Raw genomic sequence first — 16,198 nt, 5'->3', positions numbered from 1 at the left:
CAGAGGCAGGTTGCTGATGGAAACACTAACAGACTCTCAGCTGTGACATCTGTTCCATGTGATCTCAGTTCCACCAGCTACATCAAAGCTGCCCCCCTGCAAGTTATTCAGCTGACATCACAAATGGGATTAAAATCATGTTTAATAGTTGGATATGACATAAACTATGTATACCTCTGGAGCCTGGTAGACTACTGAGAATTCATATCCTGCACATGCAGAGGAGAGGGGTGGAGAGACAAGCATGGGCACCTCTGGGCCTGGGGTGGAAGCACAGGTGAGACCGGCAAGCGTGGAAGCTTCCCAGGGCCTGATCTCTTGGGTACCGAGCATGTTGCAAAGAGGTAGGGAGGCTGCAGGAGAGTGGTGCCCACGGGATAGACTGAGAAAGGGAGCAGGCGGCCCGAAGGGGGTCCTCCATCAGGTGTGGGCCCCATCTCCCTGCCACCAAAGCCTCATCCCTTTATAAAGCACATCAGGTGGGGGCAGACCTCCTGGAACTACCCTGCAAGTTCTGTGGCGGGTTTCTAGAGGCCATTGAACTAACCCTGGAAGCTGGTGGTCCTCGGCTGGGTGGGCCGGCACCAGGGTGACGGGCAGAAGCCGGGGAGAGTCTGCAGGCTTCTGGGGGTGCAGCTCTCCTGGGAGGTATGGGGAGAGCTCTCATGGAGAGACCTGGCCACACATCTTTGGGACCACTGGAATTACACTTTAGAAACCAAGACTGAGATCACTGAAGTACTTCCCCGGTAATTAACTCTCCAGAAAAAGGCAGACAAGCCAGCCGTTCCAGTAGCAGAAGCTCGTGGTCCCCAACCAGAACCGGGGGATAATGTGGGGAGAACGGCCCCAGCTCAGTCTCCACCTGCTGCTCAGGAACCAGCGTTCTCTCCCGTGTCTTAACAAGCCATCTGCAGACCCCAGCACGGCCCCTGTGGGTCACCTCCCCGGCCCCGGTGCCCCAGCACTGGCAGCTTGAGCACCAGCAGGGCACAGGGAGGTCAAGTGGCCGAAGGATCCCAACTCCGGGGTGGGTGAGGCTCCGTCCACGGCTGGGCATCTGCACAGATGACTCTCTGAGTGGCTCGGGGACCATCCTGTCATCTCAGCCAGGAGCCGGGCCAGGCGGCTGGAGTCTTGCTCCCCCGGTGGTGCCCTTCACAGGCACCCAGAGGGGTCAGCATTTTCTCGATGGTCTCTGAGAAACCGACTTCCTCACTTCTTTCTCTGAAAATGGGCTGAACCCCTGGAAAGTTCTCATGCCCTTCCAGCACATTGCTGTGCTTACTGGTGAGGTCGGCCTAGAAGCTGTGGCCCCGGGGCCTGGCTAGGACGCAGGGACCAAGCTGCCCTCTCCACTCAGCCTGGAGCTGAACTCCAGCCAGACCTCCAGGACCCGACAAGGAAGAAGGGCGGGCACTGGCTGTCATCGCCCCGCCCCTGAAGCGCAGACGCCTGGGGTGCTGGGGCCTGGGCGCATGCCCAGGAGCTCCAGGATGCCCAGCTTTTAGAGCAGGTCCCGAGGCTGCTTCCCCGGAGCTCAGGAGGGCCAGGCCGCCGTGGGGCCTCCCTCTGGGCTGATTCCCCGCCTCTGATCTCTGCTGTAGAGATCAGAGGCGGGGAATCTCTGAGGCAGATCTCTGCTGCCTCCTCCTCTGTTTCCATCTCTAGGTCACTCTGTGTCTGTTTCTCCCTCATTTCTCAGTTTCTCATGATTTTGTTTGGTCTTTCTCCCCAGCACCCTATCATTTTCTGTCTCCATCTGTTTAGTCTCCCTTGGTCTTTTTGCCTTAAGTCTAAAATTTTTGTCTGATTGTGTGTCTCTGTGTACATGTCCGTCTCTCTCTGAACCTGTCCATCTCTGCTCTCTGCTCCTCTGGGTTTCTGCCTCTTTTTCTTAGTCTGCCTCTGTACTCTCTCTCTCTCTCCCTCTCTCTGTCTCTCTCTCTCTGTGTATGTCTCTGTGTGTGTGTGTGTCTCTCTCCCTCCCTCATCTCCATGTCTCTCCTATGTAGGCATCTCTCTGCCTGTCCCCCCATCCCTTCGACACGGATCTGTGTGTCTCTGTGTCCCCCCGTCTCTCTCCCTCTCTCTGACTTCTGTCTCCTCCACCTCCGACCATTTCGCACTTCAGAGCTGGGCTTCTCGTCATGTTGAGTGAGAAAGACGAGCCCAGCCTGGGGAGCTGAGGGCGGGCTGACACCAGTCAGGACTCAGGAGTGATGATTAGGCTGATGAAAGGGTGTAAATGCCACTTTCAAGGCAACAGATGCACCAGAACCTTTACACAAAGAGACACGAAACAGACACTTCAGAGACAGAAAGTTTGTATTTAAAGGGACTCAGTGTCCACATCCCCCTCTGGCCCCTGCACCCCCTCTTCCCACCTCTCCCTTCTGCAGTGGTTTGTTCTCCCAAAGCTGAAAGGTGGAGAGTACGCTCTGAGGCCCAGGCAGCCCTGCTTCCTCCTGGCTGGCCAGTCGTTTAAACACCGGCCTTAAATCCACAGCGGGAGCCCAGACGGCCTGAATCCCGCACTTCCAGGGAGGGAGGGAGCCCCCTGCCGAGGCCCCCAACTTTCTGGGGACCACCAGGGGAGTGGCTGCTCTGAGGGTCCCAGGTGGTGGAATCACTGGCCTTTATCCTCATGTTCTCCCGGGGATTCAATCCCCAAACCGTGCATGCAGCTCCCCATCTTCAAGGACACCTCTTCTCTCTGCAGACCCCCCGCTTGTCAACCTGTCGGTGGAGCCACAGCCAGTGCTGGAGGACAACGTGGTCACGTTTCACTGCTCTGCAAAGGCCAACCCCGCCGTCACCCAGTACAGGTAAGAGCCCTGCTGGGGAGGCCCAGACCATGGCGCCCTGCACACCCCTCCTTGTCACGGGGGTGTCACCTGTGGTCCTGGGCATCCAGCACGGTGCTTGGTCCACTGTGGGTGTCCTCAGCCCACCCGTTCACCCCTGGCCAGGTGGACTTCTCCTTTCTTTCATGAGCACACACTCCCCTCCTCTGAGGCAGAAGATTTCACTCCTTCTGTTTGAACAGCTTGTTGACCCCTTATTTCTGAAAGGAGGGAAAGAGGCTCAGGAGGAAAAAAGCTAAAACAACCAGGAGAACGAGCAGGATCGATCAGCATCTGGATTCTAGTTCTGCGCTCACCAAACCGTTCTCCTGCTGGGGTCGGGTCTCCGGGGCAGCCAGCCCTGAGCGGCGGGTACCCAGAATCAGTCATACCCACTGCGCCTGTGCAGTCTTTGCTCACCACACTGATAAAAGCATCACTTCTTTTTTTTTTTTTTTTAAATTATACTCTCTTGATTACTGTAGCTTTATAATTGGGCTTTTTTAAATTTTTATTTATTTATTTATTTATTAACTTTCATTTATTTATTTTTGCTGTGTTGGGTCTTCGTTTCTGTGCGAGGGCTTTCTCTAGTTGTGGCAAGCGGGGGCCACTCTTCATCGCGGTGCACGGGCCTCTCACCATCGTGGCCTCTCTTGTTGCGGAGCACAGGCTCCAGACGCGCAGGCTCAGTAGTTGTGGCTCACGGGCCTAGTTGCTCCGTGGCATGTGGGATCCTCCCAGACCAGGGCTCGAACCCGTGTCCCCTGCATTAGCAGGCAGACTCTCAACCACTGCACCACCAGGGAAGCCCCAAAAGCATCACTTCTTTTTGCATGCCTGTCTTTCCCTGTTGACTGAGCTTCTTGAAGGCGGGACCCCCGTTTGGTCACCTAACGGCTCTCAGGTGGAGCACTTGTGTGGCAGGCACTCGGCACTCCAGAGCATTAGCTCGCAGACTCCGTCAACACGTAGAGCAGCCCCTCTGGGCACCCTCCTGCACGGGCATCATCACCACCCGAGACTTCCAGACACAGAGTGGCCTCAGAGGTGCTCCGGGGGCTGACTCAGACACTCCCCTCCTTGAGGCATCTGTGCAACTCAGCACAGCCCTCACTTTGCCCCGTCCCTTCCCCCAGCCCAGACCTGATGGAAGAGCCTGGTGTCGCCTCCACTGTCGAGCTGGGCTGATGGTCCCAGACTAGGCAACAAGTCTGCCAGTGGGAGCGGAGGACTGGGGAGACGAGAGGCAGTGCAGCCCTAGAGGGCAGAACTCGAGGAAATGAGCCAAAGAGGCAGCCAGAGATTCAGGCTGGACATAGCTGGTGGCCCCTGCAGTGCAGATAATTAACGCTGGAACCAGAAACCCAGGAAAGGCACAGAGTCTTTATCCTTGAGAATATTTTTAAGTAGGATGAAAACCCATCTGTCCTGTCGACTTAACCAGTCACTGGGCTAGAGGCAGGAGAAAGATCAGACGACCTTCAGGCTCCCTGGAGTCCTACAGCCCCTTAGGTCCAGGGGGCAGGTCTGGTTTGGCTGGGACAGGTGACAAAGGCGCAGAAGGAAATGCCCAAAGAGTCTCTATTTTTTCCCGAGCTTCCACCCTGTACCTGCAAGACCTGGGCTCCATCCACAGGTGGGCTTCTCTCTGTTGTCTGCTCACAAGCACTAAACACCAGGCACCATCTGCCCAGAAAAGACCTCTAATGTCACTTTCCCTGGGCAGCCCTTCTCTCCCACTGACCCCCCAGGCAGGCACACCCACATGCACCCTCACATCGTTGACAATAATAAGGTATAAATCTACATATGGAGAGATCATCAGAAAGCAAATGTGGCAAGATATTAACAACTGGTGGATCTAGGCGAAGGGAATATGGCAGTTACTTGGGCCATTCTTGTGACTTTTCTATAACTACAAAGTTATATTTAGCTTCCAAACTAAAAAGTTAATGAGCCAGGACATGCAGGTTTCCCCAGGCTCTGGGCACGTGTGGTTTCCCTCCATCCGCATCCTTCCCTGCAGCTCAGAGCCTGGGTCAGCTCATCACACACAGAGGAGGAGCCAGAGGTGCAGGCAGACCCCCTGCAGATCTGCACCTGTTCTTACTTGCCACCTTTCCTTACTTGCCACCTTTCCTCCTGAGCTTCCGATTAGCCAAAGGCCCCAAAAAGGCTTTGGTGGGGATCAGGCTCCCTCCAGGACTCCAGAGGCTCTCAGGGAGCCCTTCTGGCCTCCAGAAAAATGTGGGAGAGCTGGGGTGGCCCGGGAGGAAGGGGGTGCAGGGGCCATGGCAAGCGGAGGCAGACGTCTGTGCCCACCCCCAACTGGCTCAGCCCCTTGGCCTCAGGAAGGGCTCACCCAGCAGGCAGATGGTCCTTCTAGACGTGGTGTTGGGATCCGAGAGGAAAAGCCTTGAGCAAATCTTGGCACGTAAACACATAGATTTTTCCCAACTGACTTTGACAAGACTAAGGGGTCTTTGTTTCTTAACTCCCTTCGGTCTTGATTGCTTCCTCCTGTTCCGCATAAGAGACTGTGATCTTGGAAATTAGAGATATGCCCTCGTCCACCCCAGCACCCAGCAAGGGGCCCTGGGAGGGGGGGTGGCAGGGGAGCCCATCCAGCTGGACTCAGCAGTCACTTCGGCTGCTCCACTGGACCAGCGGCCCGGGGTGAGCAGAACAGGCCCACACACACCTGAAGCGCATCTCTTCCGGCCTCTCTGCTCCCCTCTGAGGCTTTCAGGGCCACCCCACCAGGCAGGTGACAGGGCGGGTCCCACTGCCCAGAGTGAAAGGCAGGGCTATTGAGAACAGCCTGTCAGCCTTGACACACCAGCCTCCTGATTGTGTGATATAAATAATTAATCCTCTTACATTCGCTCACGCCAAATTAGACATTGATTGGGAAAGGTTTAATCTGACGCCTGTTCTGAGGCGGTGAACTGCAGTGGCGGCAGGGGCGTAGGTGGGTGGTGGGAGAGTGAAGCGACAGGAGGAAAGAGGTGGAGGAGGAAGCGAAGCTGGAAAACAGGAGAAGAGAGATGGGAGGGGAGGTGGGAGGGGAGGTGGGAGGGGAGATGGGAGAGGGTGGGACTTGCTCCCCGCTCACCCTTGGTCGTGTGACCAGCTGCTTCAGTGAGTGGTTTGAGCTTCTGGAAGGGATGCCTACGAGGGACTTCCTGGTGTGGGAGGGGAATAAACAAGGGAAGAGAAAGACTGGCTGAGTGGGATGTGAGCAGGGGACTGTGGGGCGCCCCCAAGGCCCAGCCCCACATCTGGCCTCCTGTGGCCCTGGGAGAAGACGGCCTAAGACTTCCCCCTGCCACCCCTTCACCTCCAAGGTGGGGATGGGCCCTGGGGGCTGAGAGCCACAGCCACACAGCCATCCGGCATCCCCGAAGTCTCCTTTCTTGGGTTCTGAGAGGGGAGGCCAGCCTGCTCTGGGGAAGAGGGGACCCGTGTGGCCTGGAGCACTGGGCTCTGGGCCTGAGGATGCCCCAGCAGTTCTGAGATCCTCAGGGCCCCAGTGGTGGAGCTTTCACCCTTCTTACACTATGAGGGGCCCCAGACAGGTGGGGAGAAAGCCCCCAGGAACCCCCCAATAATGGAAGAGGACTGCCCAGCAGAGCCTGCTCGCTGGGGCCAAGCCCACCCCTGCCCCAGCATCTGGAGCTGTGGGCAGGCAAGAGCAGGGGCCCGGGCAGGGCAGGAGGGGCTCACCCGCCTCCCCCCAGCCCAGCCAGCTGCCTGCCCCACCCCCCAGCATCCCACCGCCTGAATCTTCACTGCAGCAGGGTAGATGGAGTAGGGGCTGGACACCGACCCCCGACCGTGTGTCTGGGACTGACTCAGCCACCCCAGGCGGGAGCTGTACCTGACTATTAAGTATGGTCATTAAATGAAAGTTAGAAATTGAAATGATTCATGAATAATTCATAATAGTTTGTTGGGAAGCTCCTTCAGCTCTCGGGGAGCTATGGTTTGCTCTGTTGTTAAACTATAATTGTTATTATTAATTGTCTTCTTAATAACAACCCGATGTTAATTTGCAATAATAACCGCCTGATGCCAGCCTGAGGCTCCCTGCTGTGCCGGGCCGGACGGGCAGGCTCAGTGGGGGCCGGTGGAGGGACGGGCAGGAGACGGGCCTCTGTGGCCCCAGGAAAGGCTCCAAGAATGTGGTTACAGGGGACCGTGGCCCCAGGGTAACGACTGCAGGGCCAAGGTACCTGCCCAGCTCTGGTAAAGACATGCACCCCAAAACAGGCCTGAGCCACCGTAGGAAAAGCCTGGTCGGAAGTTCTGTGATTTTTAAAAAGTCTTATCCACAATAGGAGTAAACCAGGGGAAGCTCTGAACTCTCTCTCCTAAGGCATCTGTAAGGAAACCCCAGCCTCACGCACACAGGCACACACACCCCTGGGCGCACTGCCCCACATGTAGCAGGCTGTCCAGCTACCGGTCCAATGCAGTGATCACTGCCCCTGAGCCAGGTCCAAGACACAGATCAGCCAGTTGGCCCAGCAAAGAAGTCAGCACAGCTGTCTTCCCATCCCCCCTCCCCCGCCCCCATCAAACCAGTGCTGATGGAGCCCAGGCCTCTGAGGGGCGGAGCCAGGGTGGAAGGCAGAGGCTGGGCAGGAAAAAGAGCGAGTGCCATGGAAGAGGCTGAAAGGGCTTTCAGAGAGAGAAGGATACCATGAGGGGACTGCCCCGGCCCCAGGGACAGGAGTCAGGACAGGGGGACTGAGAGAGCTGACCGAGTTGGGGAGGGAGCAGTCAAGACCACTGCTCACACCTCTCCATCAGCTTCTCGCCTTGTCTGGAAATCAAGCTTCCTGAGCCCCACGCGTGTGTACACACGTGCACGTGTGCACGCGCGTGTGTGCAGGAGTGCACGCGTGTATGGGCACACACCATTAGACCTTGGCCTCTTCGGTCATGGATTTGGCTTCCTTCTTTTCCAATGTGGCCCAGGACAGTCCCCCGCCACCCCCAAGAGAGCTCAGAGCAAGAGGGCCGAGCGGTCTGGGGACTGACAGTTGGGTTAGCCATCACCTGCCCAGCCAGGTGTGCTGACCCACTGAACAGTCAACCCACCCCCCTCCAGAATAACCCACCCGCGGACCAGAAACCACTGCCCCCATCACCAACCCCACGCCCCTAGCCCTGGGAGTAACCCCTCTGCAGAGGGCTCCCCTGAGGGACCGCTCGGGGGCCTGCCCCACGCCGCCCCGCCTTGGGCCTCGGGATGGATGCGTCCAGCTCCCAGAGAGAAGAGCCCCCTGGGCGGGAAGGATGCCCTCGCCACCGGAGGTCCACATCAGCCTGGGCGCCTGCGTTGCAGGTGGGCCAAGAGGGGCCAGATCATCAAGGAAGCATCCGGGGAGGTGTACCGGACCACCGTGGACTACACGTACTTCTCAGAGCCCATCTCCTGCGAGGCGACCAATGCCCTGGGCAGCACCAACATCAGCCGCAACGTCGACGTCTATTGTGAGTGGCTGTCTGGGGGCTTCCCGGGCGCACGGGCACTGGCTGGGCGCTGCTCACGGCAGGGGGAACCGCCGTGGCCTCGTTGCACGTGACATAAGAATGCCTCACAGGCTCGTAATCTGTGTGCTTTACGAAAAGCTTCCCTCGTGTTTATCTTGACCCTCATAGTCACCGAGGGAGGGGACTTCCCTGGCGGTCCAGTGATTAGGACCCCGCACGTTCACTGCCGAGGGCGCGGGTTCAATCCCTGGTCAGAGAACTAAGATCCCACAAACCAGGCGGCGTGGCCAAAAAAAAACTATTAAAAAAAAAAATCACCCAGGGAGGCTGGACTTCTTATTCCCAGTACCCAGATGAGGGAATGGAGGCCCAAGGTCACGCAGCGAGTAAGTGGCAGAATGGGGACTGAAAAGGGTCCGCCTCCCACCAGGGGCTCCCCCTCTTCCCCAGTGGCCAGGAAGGGACCCTCGGGGAAACAGCCCGCAGCTGTGTTCACAGCGTCACAGCGTTGAGCATCAGCTCATCCTCTGCCCTGTACAGATTTAGAAGCACTTTTGCAAACTTTATGCCTGACCGCCCCCTCGCCCGTACGGGCCTCAGCAGAAAGTGCTATGACTCCCTTTTTGCACCAAGGGACTCATCTGGGTCTCCTGACCCTGATTTCACACCTTCTGCTCCCTGAAAACAGCCGTCTGCACACCCTCCCGTCACCACCCCTGAAATCCCAGGGCTGCACCCACTCTGGGAAGCAAGGCTTGGTCTGCAGGGGACCCGGGTCAGGGCGGGTGTAGGGCAGCAGAACCAAAGGCCACCTGCTTCGTGGACTGAAAAAGAGGCGGGGCGGGGCTGGACTAGAGAGTAACCTGGGCGGGCGGCCGGCGTGGGCGGCACCTCCAGGAGGCCTGGCTTCCCCACTCCTTATCTCAGAGCCCTGCAGTGGCCCTGCGGGGCCCTGGGTGGGCCCAGAGAGCTGGGCCAGATGCACGGGTCCCTTGACTCCCGGTCACAAGGCTGAGGCCTGCAGGAGGTGGCCAGTTGACTTGAAGGCAGACACAGAGAGATTCTGGGGTGGGGGAAGGACCCTCTGCCCACACACTGGGGTCAGGGGGGCTTCCTGGGACCAGGACAGAGGGAACGGGATGGGAGAGTCCTTGGGGGCAAATCCAGGCAGAAATGGGACCAGAGCCGCTTTCCGGGGCTGGTGCTGCCTACCGCCGTGGTGGACCCGACGGAGGCTGGGCTGGGGGAGAGGGGTCTCCTCCTTACTGCCCAGACCCAGGCCCAGACCGGTAGAGGACTGACGCGGAACGGAAGGGAATGGGCCGGAGTGGAGGGACGTGACACCGGTGGTGCCCCCTCCCCCAACCAGAATCGGGGAGGGGGCGCAGCAGCAACGAGGGTCCCCAGAGCTCCCAGCCCACGAGAGCCCTGTCTCCTCCCCCCTCCCATCGCAGTCGGGCCCAGGATGACCACGGAACCCCAATCCCTGCTCGTGGATCTGGGCTCTGACGCCGTCTTCAGCTGCGCCTGGACAGGCAACCCGTCCCTGACCATCGTCTGGATGAAGCGGGGTTCTGGCGTGGTAAGTCCGCAGCTCAGACCCTGGAGGGCCCTGGAGGGGTGCGGGGTCCACAGTCCAGGAGGGAACTGCCTCCCGTGGCCCCTCTCACTCTTAGATTGGGGACGTTAGCCTCCCATGTAAACTGAAGGAAGGAAGGCCCCAGAAGGAGGAGAGGGAACCCCAGGTACCCACACGTACCCGCCTTGGGTCTAAACACGTTCAGCCCGTGCAGTTCTGCTTTATCCTGAGCCTTATAAGAAAAGCAGGTGGTCACCAAGATGCCGGGGCGAAAAGTCACTAGAAAGGCTTTTCAGCTTTCCCCAAATAGTTGTTACCCTTTAACTTTGGGGTTAAGCCTTGCTTTCTTCCTGTGTTCCTCTTTTTTTTTTTTTTTTTTTTTTTTTTTTTTTTGCGGTACGCGGGCCTCTCACTGTTGTGGCCTCTCCCGTTGTGGAGCACAGGCTCTGGAGCTCAGGCTCAGCGGCTGTGGCTCACGGGCCCAGCCCCTCAGCGGCATGTGGGATCTTCCCGGACCGGGGCACGAACCCGTGTCCCCTGCATCGGCAGGCAGACTCTGAACCACTGCGCCACCAGGGAAGCCCCCCTGTGTTCCTCTTTTAAAGTGTATGTGTCCTTTAGTGTGCTTAGGAGTTTCAGACATCCCTCCTCCCAGGAGGACCAGTGAGAGCCTCGGGCAGGGAAGCAGGGGGAGAAGCAGCAGAAAAGTGACTTCTGTGTGCCCTGATGGGTGCCAGACACTGCACTATCCTCTGAGTGTCCCTGCCCCCATTACAAGGATAAGGAAAGAGCCTCCAAGAAGATAATTAACACCCAAAGCCACACAAGTAGGCACCGCTGAAGCCGGGATTCCCACTCAGAGCAGCTGTTGCCAAAGCCTGTTTTCTTTTCATCACGCCAAACCTCATCCCAAAGGGATATTGCAAATGACTCAGGAAAGACAGATCCAAGACCCTCAAAGATGCTCAGCTGCAGGATAGCTTCACCCCTGGCCAGCCTGGTACAGGCTGGTCGGCACACCCCCTGGATGAGGAAGCCCTGGGGGCCCCAGCCAGGGAGGCACCCTCCTTTTCTCTCACCACCCCCCCTTGCATTCCCACCCTTCAGGGCTGCCGCTGGGGCGGAGCATCTTCAGCCTCACGGGGTGCTCTGTGCCGTGGGCTCCCGCACCCGACAGCCCGCCGGGCACACTGTGTAAGAAGACTTCTGGCTCCCACCCCACCCCCTGTTGTTGCTGAGATGCTGGAGACTGTGTACCCTGCCACCCAGCCTGCCTCTCAGCCTTTCTGGTTCTGAGACAGAGAGCATGGCCCCTGCCCTCGGGGTCTGACCCTCCCCACTCCTCCTAGGTCCTGAGCAATGAGAAGACCCTGACCCTCAAAACCGTCCGCCAGGAGGACGCGGGGAAGTACGTGTGCCGAGCTGTGGTGCCCCGGGTAGGGGCCGGGGAGCGAGAGGTGACCCTAACCGTTAATGGTAAGACCCCACTCGTGCCAGGGCAGGGCTGGGAGAGGGCCGAGAGGGTCCCTGGCGTTGCCCCAAGGGGCACACATGGGTTCTGGGCCTCACATCCACCTCCGACTGTGGGTCCATAGTGATTACATCCACCTGTTCCAGTCCATGTCAGAGCCCAGCCCTGGGGTGACAAAGGACCTGGGTGGTTGTCTGGTCACCTCCCTCCTCTGTGTTCCTTCTAAGGAGTCTCAGCCCTAAAAGTGATGGCTGATGAATTTATTCCTGGCCAGGAAAAGGGGTCCGAGAGCTAGGGCAACCAACGTAGATCCCATATCTACCCTTTGACCATGACCTTGGCCCTGGTGGAGAATTTAAGGGGGCATCTCTGTGACTCCTCGTCTGCCTCTTCCCATTTTTAGAGCCACTCAGTGAGGAAGACCTGCCACCATCCCCACAGGGCCAAGTTCAGGGGGGTCCCCTGAGGGCAGGGAACTTGCCTTATTATATGTAATAAGATCACCACAGCAGGAGAGTACTGCGTCTCTCTCCAAGGACACAGTGTGAACTGACAGATGACTGGTACATGAGACATTTAGGGGGCGGGGCCTGGTTGATGGGATGTAGAAGGTCACAGAGAAGCTGGGACCTAGCTCAGGTCAGACCCAAGAAGGCTGTGGCACCAGGATGGAAATTCAACGTCCCTGCCGTTACGTGTGCTTGGGCCACGCCGGCAACCGACGCTGCTGGTCTGAGAGGGTGAGGAGGCTAAGACGGCTCCCTCTGTGTTTTGAAACGTCCTCCTTCCGCTGGGTTTCGGTTTCCTTGTGAGGCCTCTGCTCGCACATAGTCTGTCTCCCGATCAAGGCTCTGAGCCCCAGCAGGAACCAAGTCACAGACCCACGTCTGTAGGGCCTCTGCTTCCTGTTCCAGACCAGGGCCCTAGTGAGGGGCTGAGCCAGGATCCAGATATCAGCCCAGGCGGCGCACAGCTTCCTCTAGTTTCCGCTTTGCTAGAAACTAAAACCAGCTTGGTGCTGTCCCCATTAGCCAGCCCCGCTCCATCTCTTTCTTTCCCTCCCCCCTCCCCAAGAGTCGTGGCAGCCCCAGAGGGACGGTGAATCTGCTCAGACCCCGGAGCCATCTGTCCAGGGCAGATCCCTGACTCGGGAGCCTTCCTGCCTTTCCTACGTGTCCCCAGGACGCCACCAATAAATTGGCGCTGCAGGGCTAAAAATAACAGCATCTGATCGCACCTCCATATATCCATGGCAACATGGGCTGCAGCCTTTTCCTGCCGGCTCCAGTGTCTGACACTCGGCTCAGGCGCCAGGCCCTGGTGAAATCAGCGGCCTCCCCTGCTACCCGCTACCCGCTACCCGCTCTGGGAGGGCACTGGGAGTCGTGCTGGCCCACAACTACGGCCAGCTCCGCTCTGATGGCCCTGTGACCAGCCGGGCTGGGGACCCTCAGACTCACGTGTGGCCCCCAGGGTCCCCAAGCCTGAAGCTTTTAAATGAGCATCCTCATTTCTGGGGAAAACACGATGGATAAAGGAAGGACTAAAATCCGTTGTCATTTTAGACTTTCAAGCATTTCCCAACAGGGATTCAAAGTGGTTTCTTGAGGAGGGAACGCACACCTCAAAGGGACATTCCTCTTGGACGGGACACCCCAGCCTGGGCCCTGGTGTCTATCCAGGGTTTAATCTGCACTCTCCAGGGTCATTCTTTCCAAACCCCGCCTTTGCCTCCAATCCTCTGACACAAGCTCCCCTAGGCTGCTAGGAAGAGAAACACCCAAGAGATTGGAGTGAAGCGAGGAGGCAGTTTGCTTGTTTCTGAATGAGGGTCATCACGCCCTGAGGCAGGAGGATGCAGGAAGCGGCCCACAGAGAGGAGCCTGCCAGCCCGCACATGCGTGGACTTGGGAATGGACTTGTCTATCCCTGTGTCTGGAGAACAGGTGGGGAGGGGTGGGGAAGCCCTTTGGGCAGGCCTGGACTAGGCTGAAGGAAAAAATACTATGAACAAATCCAAAATGAGATGAGGTTCTCATCAAAATGCATCCCGGCCGGGAGATGACTGCTGGCCATTGCCCTTTGGGTAATAAACTGGCCCATGATTTGGCTCAAACCTGGAATTTGCAGGAAGGGGGAGATAAACCATACAACTGCTGTGTTCTGACTCTCCCAACCCCACCTGCCCTTACCCCGATTCCTGTTTTCTTTTAAGAAGCCCTTAAATGTGTATGCATTTACCTGATCGTTTTTAGAACAGCTGATGACACCGCCCCCCCAGGGAAATCCTAGCTCCTGGGAAGTGAAAGGGAAAAGGTTTTACCAGATCATCACTTTCAGCCCGGCAGCAAAACAAAGCACCAACCAAGGTCCTAAAACGTGAAGCCCTCCTGCCTTTTGGCCAAAGGCTTCTTGGAGCTAAGGTTCCTAAGAGAGGAAGTCTGAAGGCCCCCTGAGGGTGGAAGCCCTTATCTTGAGGGTCCCTCATGTCTGCCTCTCCCACCTCCAAGACGTTCCCCTTCCCAGCCTAAATGCAGTCATTTGGGTTAGTTAACAGGCAGAACTGGACAGGAAGCACCGCTGGAATCCTGGTGGACCCTCCAGGCTGTCCGAGACGGTAAATGAGCCAGGTGTCCCCAGAGCCATCCATAAACATGACCCATACACGCACGCACGCCCGGACCGGATAGGATAATGTCAGGGTCAGCTTTGGAGCTGTGGTCCCACCTGGGCTGTCCGGGTATGTATGTGGAGGCGTGCAAAGCGATGAACTAAGGGATCTCCTGAGACACATGTGAGATGAAGTCTGTGAAGGTGCCCAGCCCAAGTCATGTATGCCAGGGGGGTGGGGGAGTGATTCCCCACTTCCCCGCTTCGTGGAGGAACATCTTTTACTTCCCTTCCTGCCTGGTTTTCCTGTCCTGCCGAGGACACCGGTTTGTTAGGCAAGCGCGCCCTCTACTGGAGATACGAGGGAATGGTTTGAAATCCAACAGCTGGCTAAGGTGGAGGTGACATTAGCTAGGGGAGGTGACATCCCATTCCTTCCTCCCTGACACCTCCCCCACTCCCTTCTCAGGTGTACCGTCTCCTTCATAAAGGTTTCCCCACCTGCTGGGTAGAGCTCCTCTCTCCTGTGAAGTCGGTTAGCACTTTGCCTGGTGCTTACCTCCCCACCTCCTGTGACAGCTCTCCATGTCTCTGGGCGGCCTGACTTAGAGGCACTCACTCACAATCCCTGGAGAGGTTTATGACTGAAGCCTCCTCTATCTCTGAGTCCCCTGCCTCGCCCGTCACCTTGCATGTCCAGGCCTCCAGTAACTGTTCGCTGAACGATTGAAGGAATGTATGAACTTCTGAACTTGCCAAGAGGGGCCCAGCCAGGGCCCACCCCCTCCCGAATCCCTGATGTGACGCTGTCTCCCCAACAGGACCCCCCATCATCTCCAGCACCCAGACCCAGCACGCTCTCCACGGGGAGAAGGGCCAAATCAAGTGCTTCATCCGGAGCACGCCGCCACCCGACCGCATCGTGAGTGCCCCGGGGAGGGCAGGGAGGGCCAGTGGCACGGCCCCCAGGCTGGGCATCCTGGCAGGTCATCTCTGCCTGCAGCCGCTCCACCATCCAGCTGGGCAGTCTTGCCTCTGCACTGCCTTTCCCCATTGGGGAAAACTATCCCTGCCTTGTGTCTCTTGGAAAGGCATCACAAAGACAAAAATCACGGGCAGTCTCCTTTCTCGGGACAGGCTGTGCTCCTAGCCTGCAGGTGTGTTTAACTCTTCTCTGCCTCTCAGCTGTGTGCCAACACAAATGGTTCCGACCGAATTCTGCATCTTGGGGGCAGAGGGCAAGTGAGGGCAGCAGAAAGGAAAAAAACGATTTCTTCCCTTTCCTGGGTTCAAGGCCAGCCTTTAGCAAAATCGTAAATAGGATGCAGTTTATAGTCAGCAGATGTCTCTCTGCACCTCCACAGTCCTCCTCTGCTTTGATGCCCATGGAGAGCGCTGCCCCAGTTAGCAAGCTTTCCCTCTGAAAGCATCACTCCATTCTCCCCGCCCCTCCCTCAAAACCCTTGTCCCCGCAGTGCAGCTTGGGCCGCCTGACTGGCTCACACGTAGCCCTCCCAGGTATTTGCATTTGTAGAAGTGGGGGTGTCCCACCCAAGTTCCGCTGACACGGGTAGAAGCTGGGGCGGGAAAGCAGAGAGAGGTGAGCAGCTCCCCGTACTGTTGGGTGTCGGGGGAGGGGTGGAGACACTGCTGTCCGCAAGCCCAGTGCCCAGGCGGTCCTGCCGAAAGACCGCCCAGGTCAGGTTCACAGGGCAGTCTCACCTTTCCCCAGGGCGGCAGCACCAGAAGGGGCGTGGGAGGCACACGCCAACAGCTAAGATGTCACCCTGTAGATGAAGACCTTGTAAGAGTACTGGTGCGTTACACACTTCCTCAGGCACTCAGTTCATTCACTGTCTGAGTCACCCAAAAGTGGCAAGCGTCCACGCGTAGAACTAATGCCTACGCCTCCCTCCTCCCTTCGCTCTAATCTTTTTAAAGTGTAAGTGTAACACGTACCGGTGTCGATAATATCCTGTTCACTCCTGAGCGTATTCACACTGTCTTCCTCTTCGTGGAAATGGAACTCTAGGCCAGGGGTTCTCAACCTGGGCAGTTCCGCCCCCAGGGAACATTTGGTGACACCTGGAGACATTGTAGGGTGCAGCTAAACACCCCACAGAGCCCAGGGCCACACGGCGGGGCGGGCGGTGACAGTGAACGGGAAAGGGCTCTGAGACGAGGTAA

General features: G+C 57.7%; 1 protein-coding gene across 3 annotated transcripts in view; it reads left to right on the top strand.

Moving 5' to 3' along the window:
- KIRREL3 (kirre like nephrin family adhesion molecule 3) overlaps positions 1 to 16,198 on the top strand; it is a 543,536-nt gene that overhangs the window by 514,054 nt on the left and 13,284 nt on the right. For all 3 annotated transcript variants that reach the window (XM_082627471.1, XM_082627472.1, XM_082627470.1), the window contains 5 exons: positions 2,723 to 2,828; positions 8,203 to 8,351; positions 9,806 to 9,933; positions 11,280 to 11,406; positions 14,833 to 14,933. In XM_082627471.1, coding sequence (XP_082483597.1) covers positions 2,723 to 2,828; positions 8,203 to 8,351; positions 9,806 to 9,933; positions 11,280 to 11,406; positions 14,833 to 14,933 — 611 coding nt within the window. The remainder of the gene's footprint in view (positions 1 to 2,722; positions 2,829 to 8,202; positions 8,352 to 9,805; positions 9,934 to 11,279; positions 11,407 to 14,832; positions 14,934 to 16,198) is intronic.

This window comes from Mesoplodon mirus, assembly GCF_964341445.2.
Source record: "Mesoplodon mirus genome assembly, chromosome: 7".
In the NCBI taxonomy this organism is placed as follows: Eukaryota; Metazoa; Chordata; class Mammalia; order Artiodactyla; family Ziphiidae; genus Mesoplodon; species Mesoplodon mirus.
The sequence above is the reverse complement of the archived record's forward strand: the minus strand, read 5'-3'. Positions and strand labels throughout refer to the sequence as shown.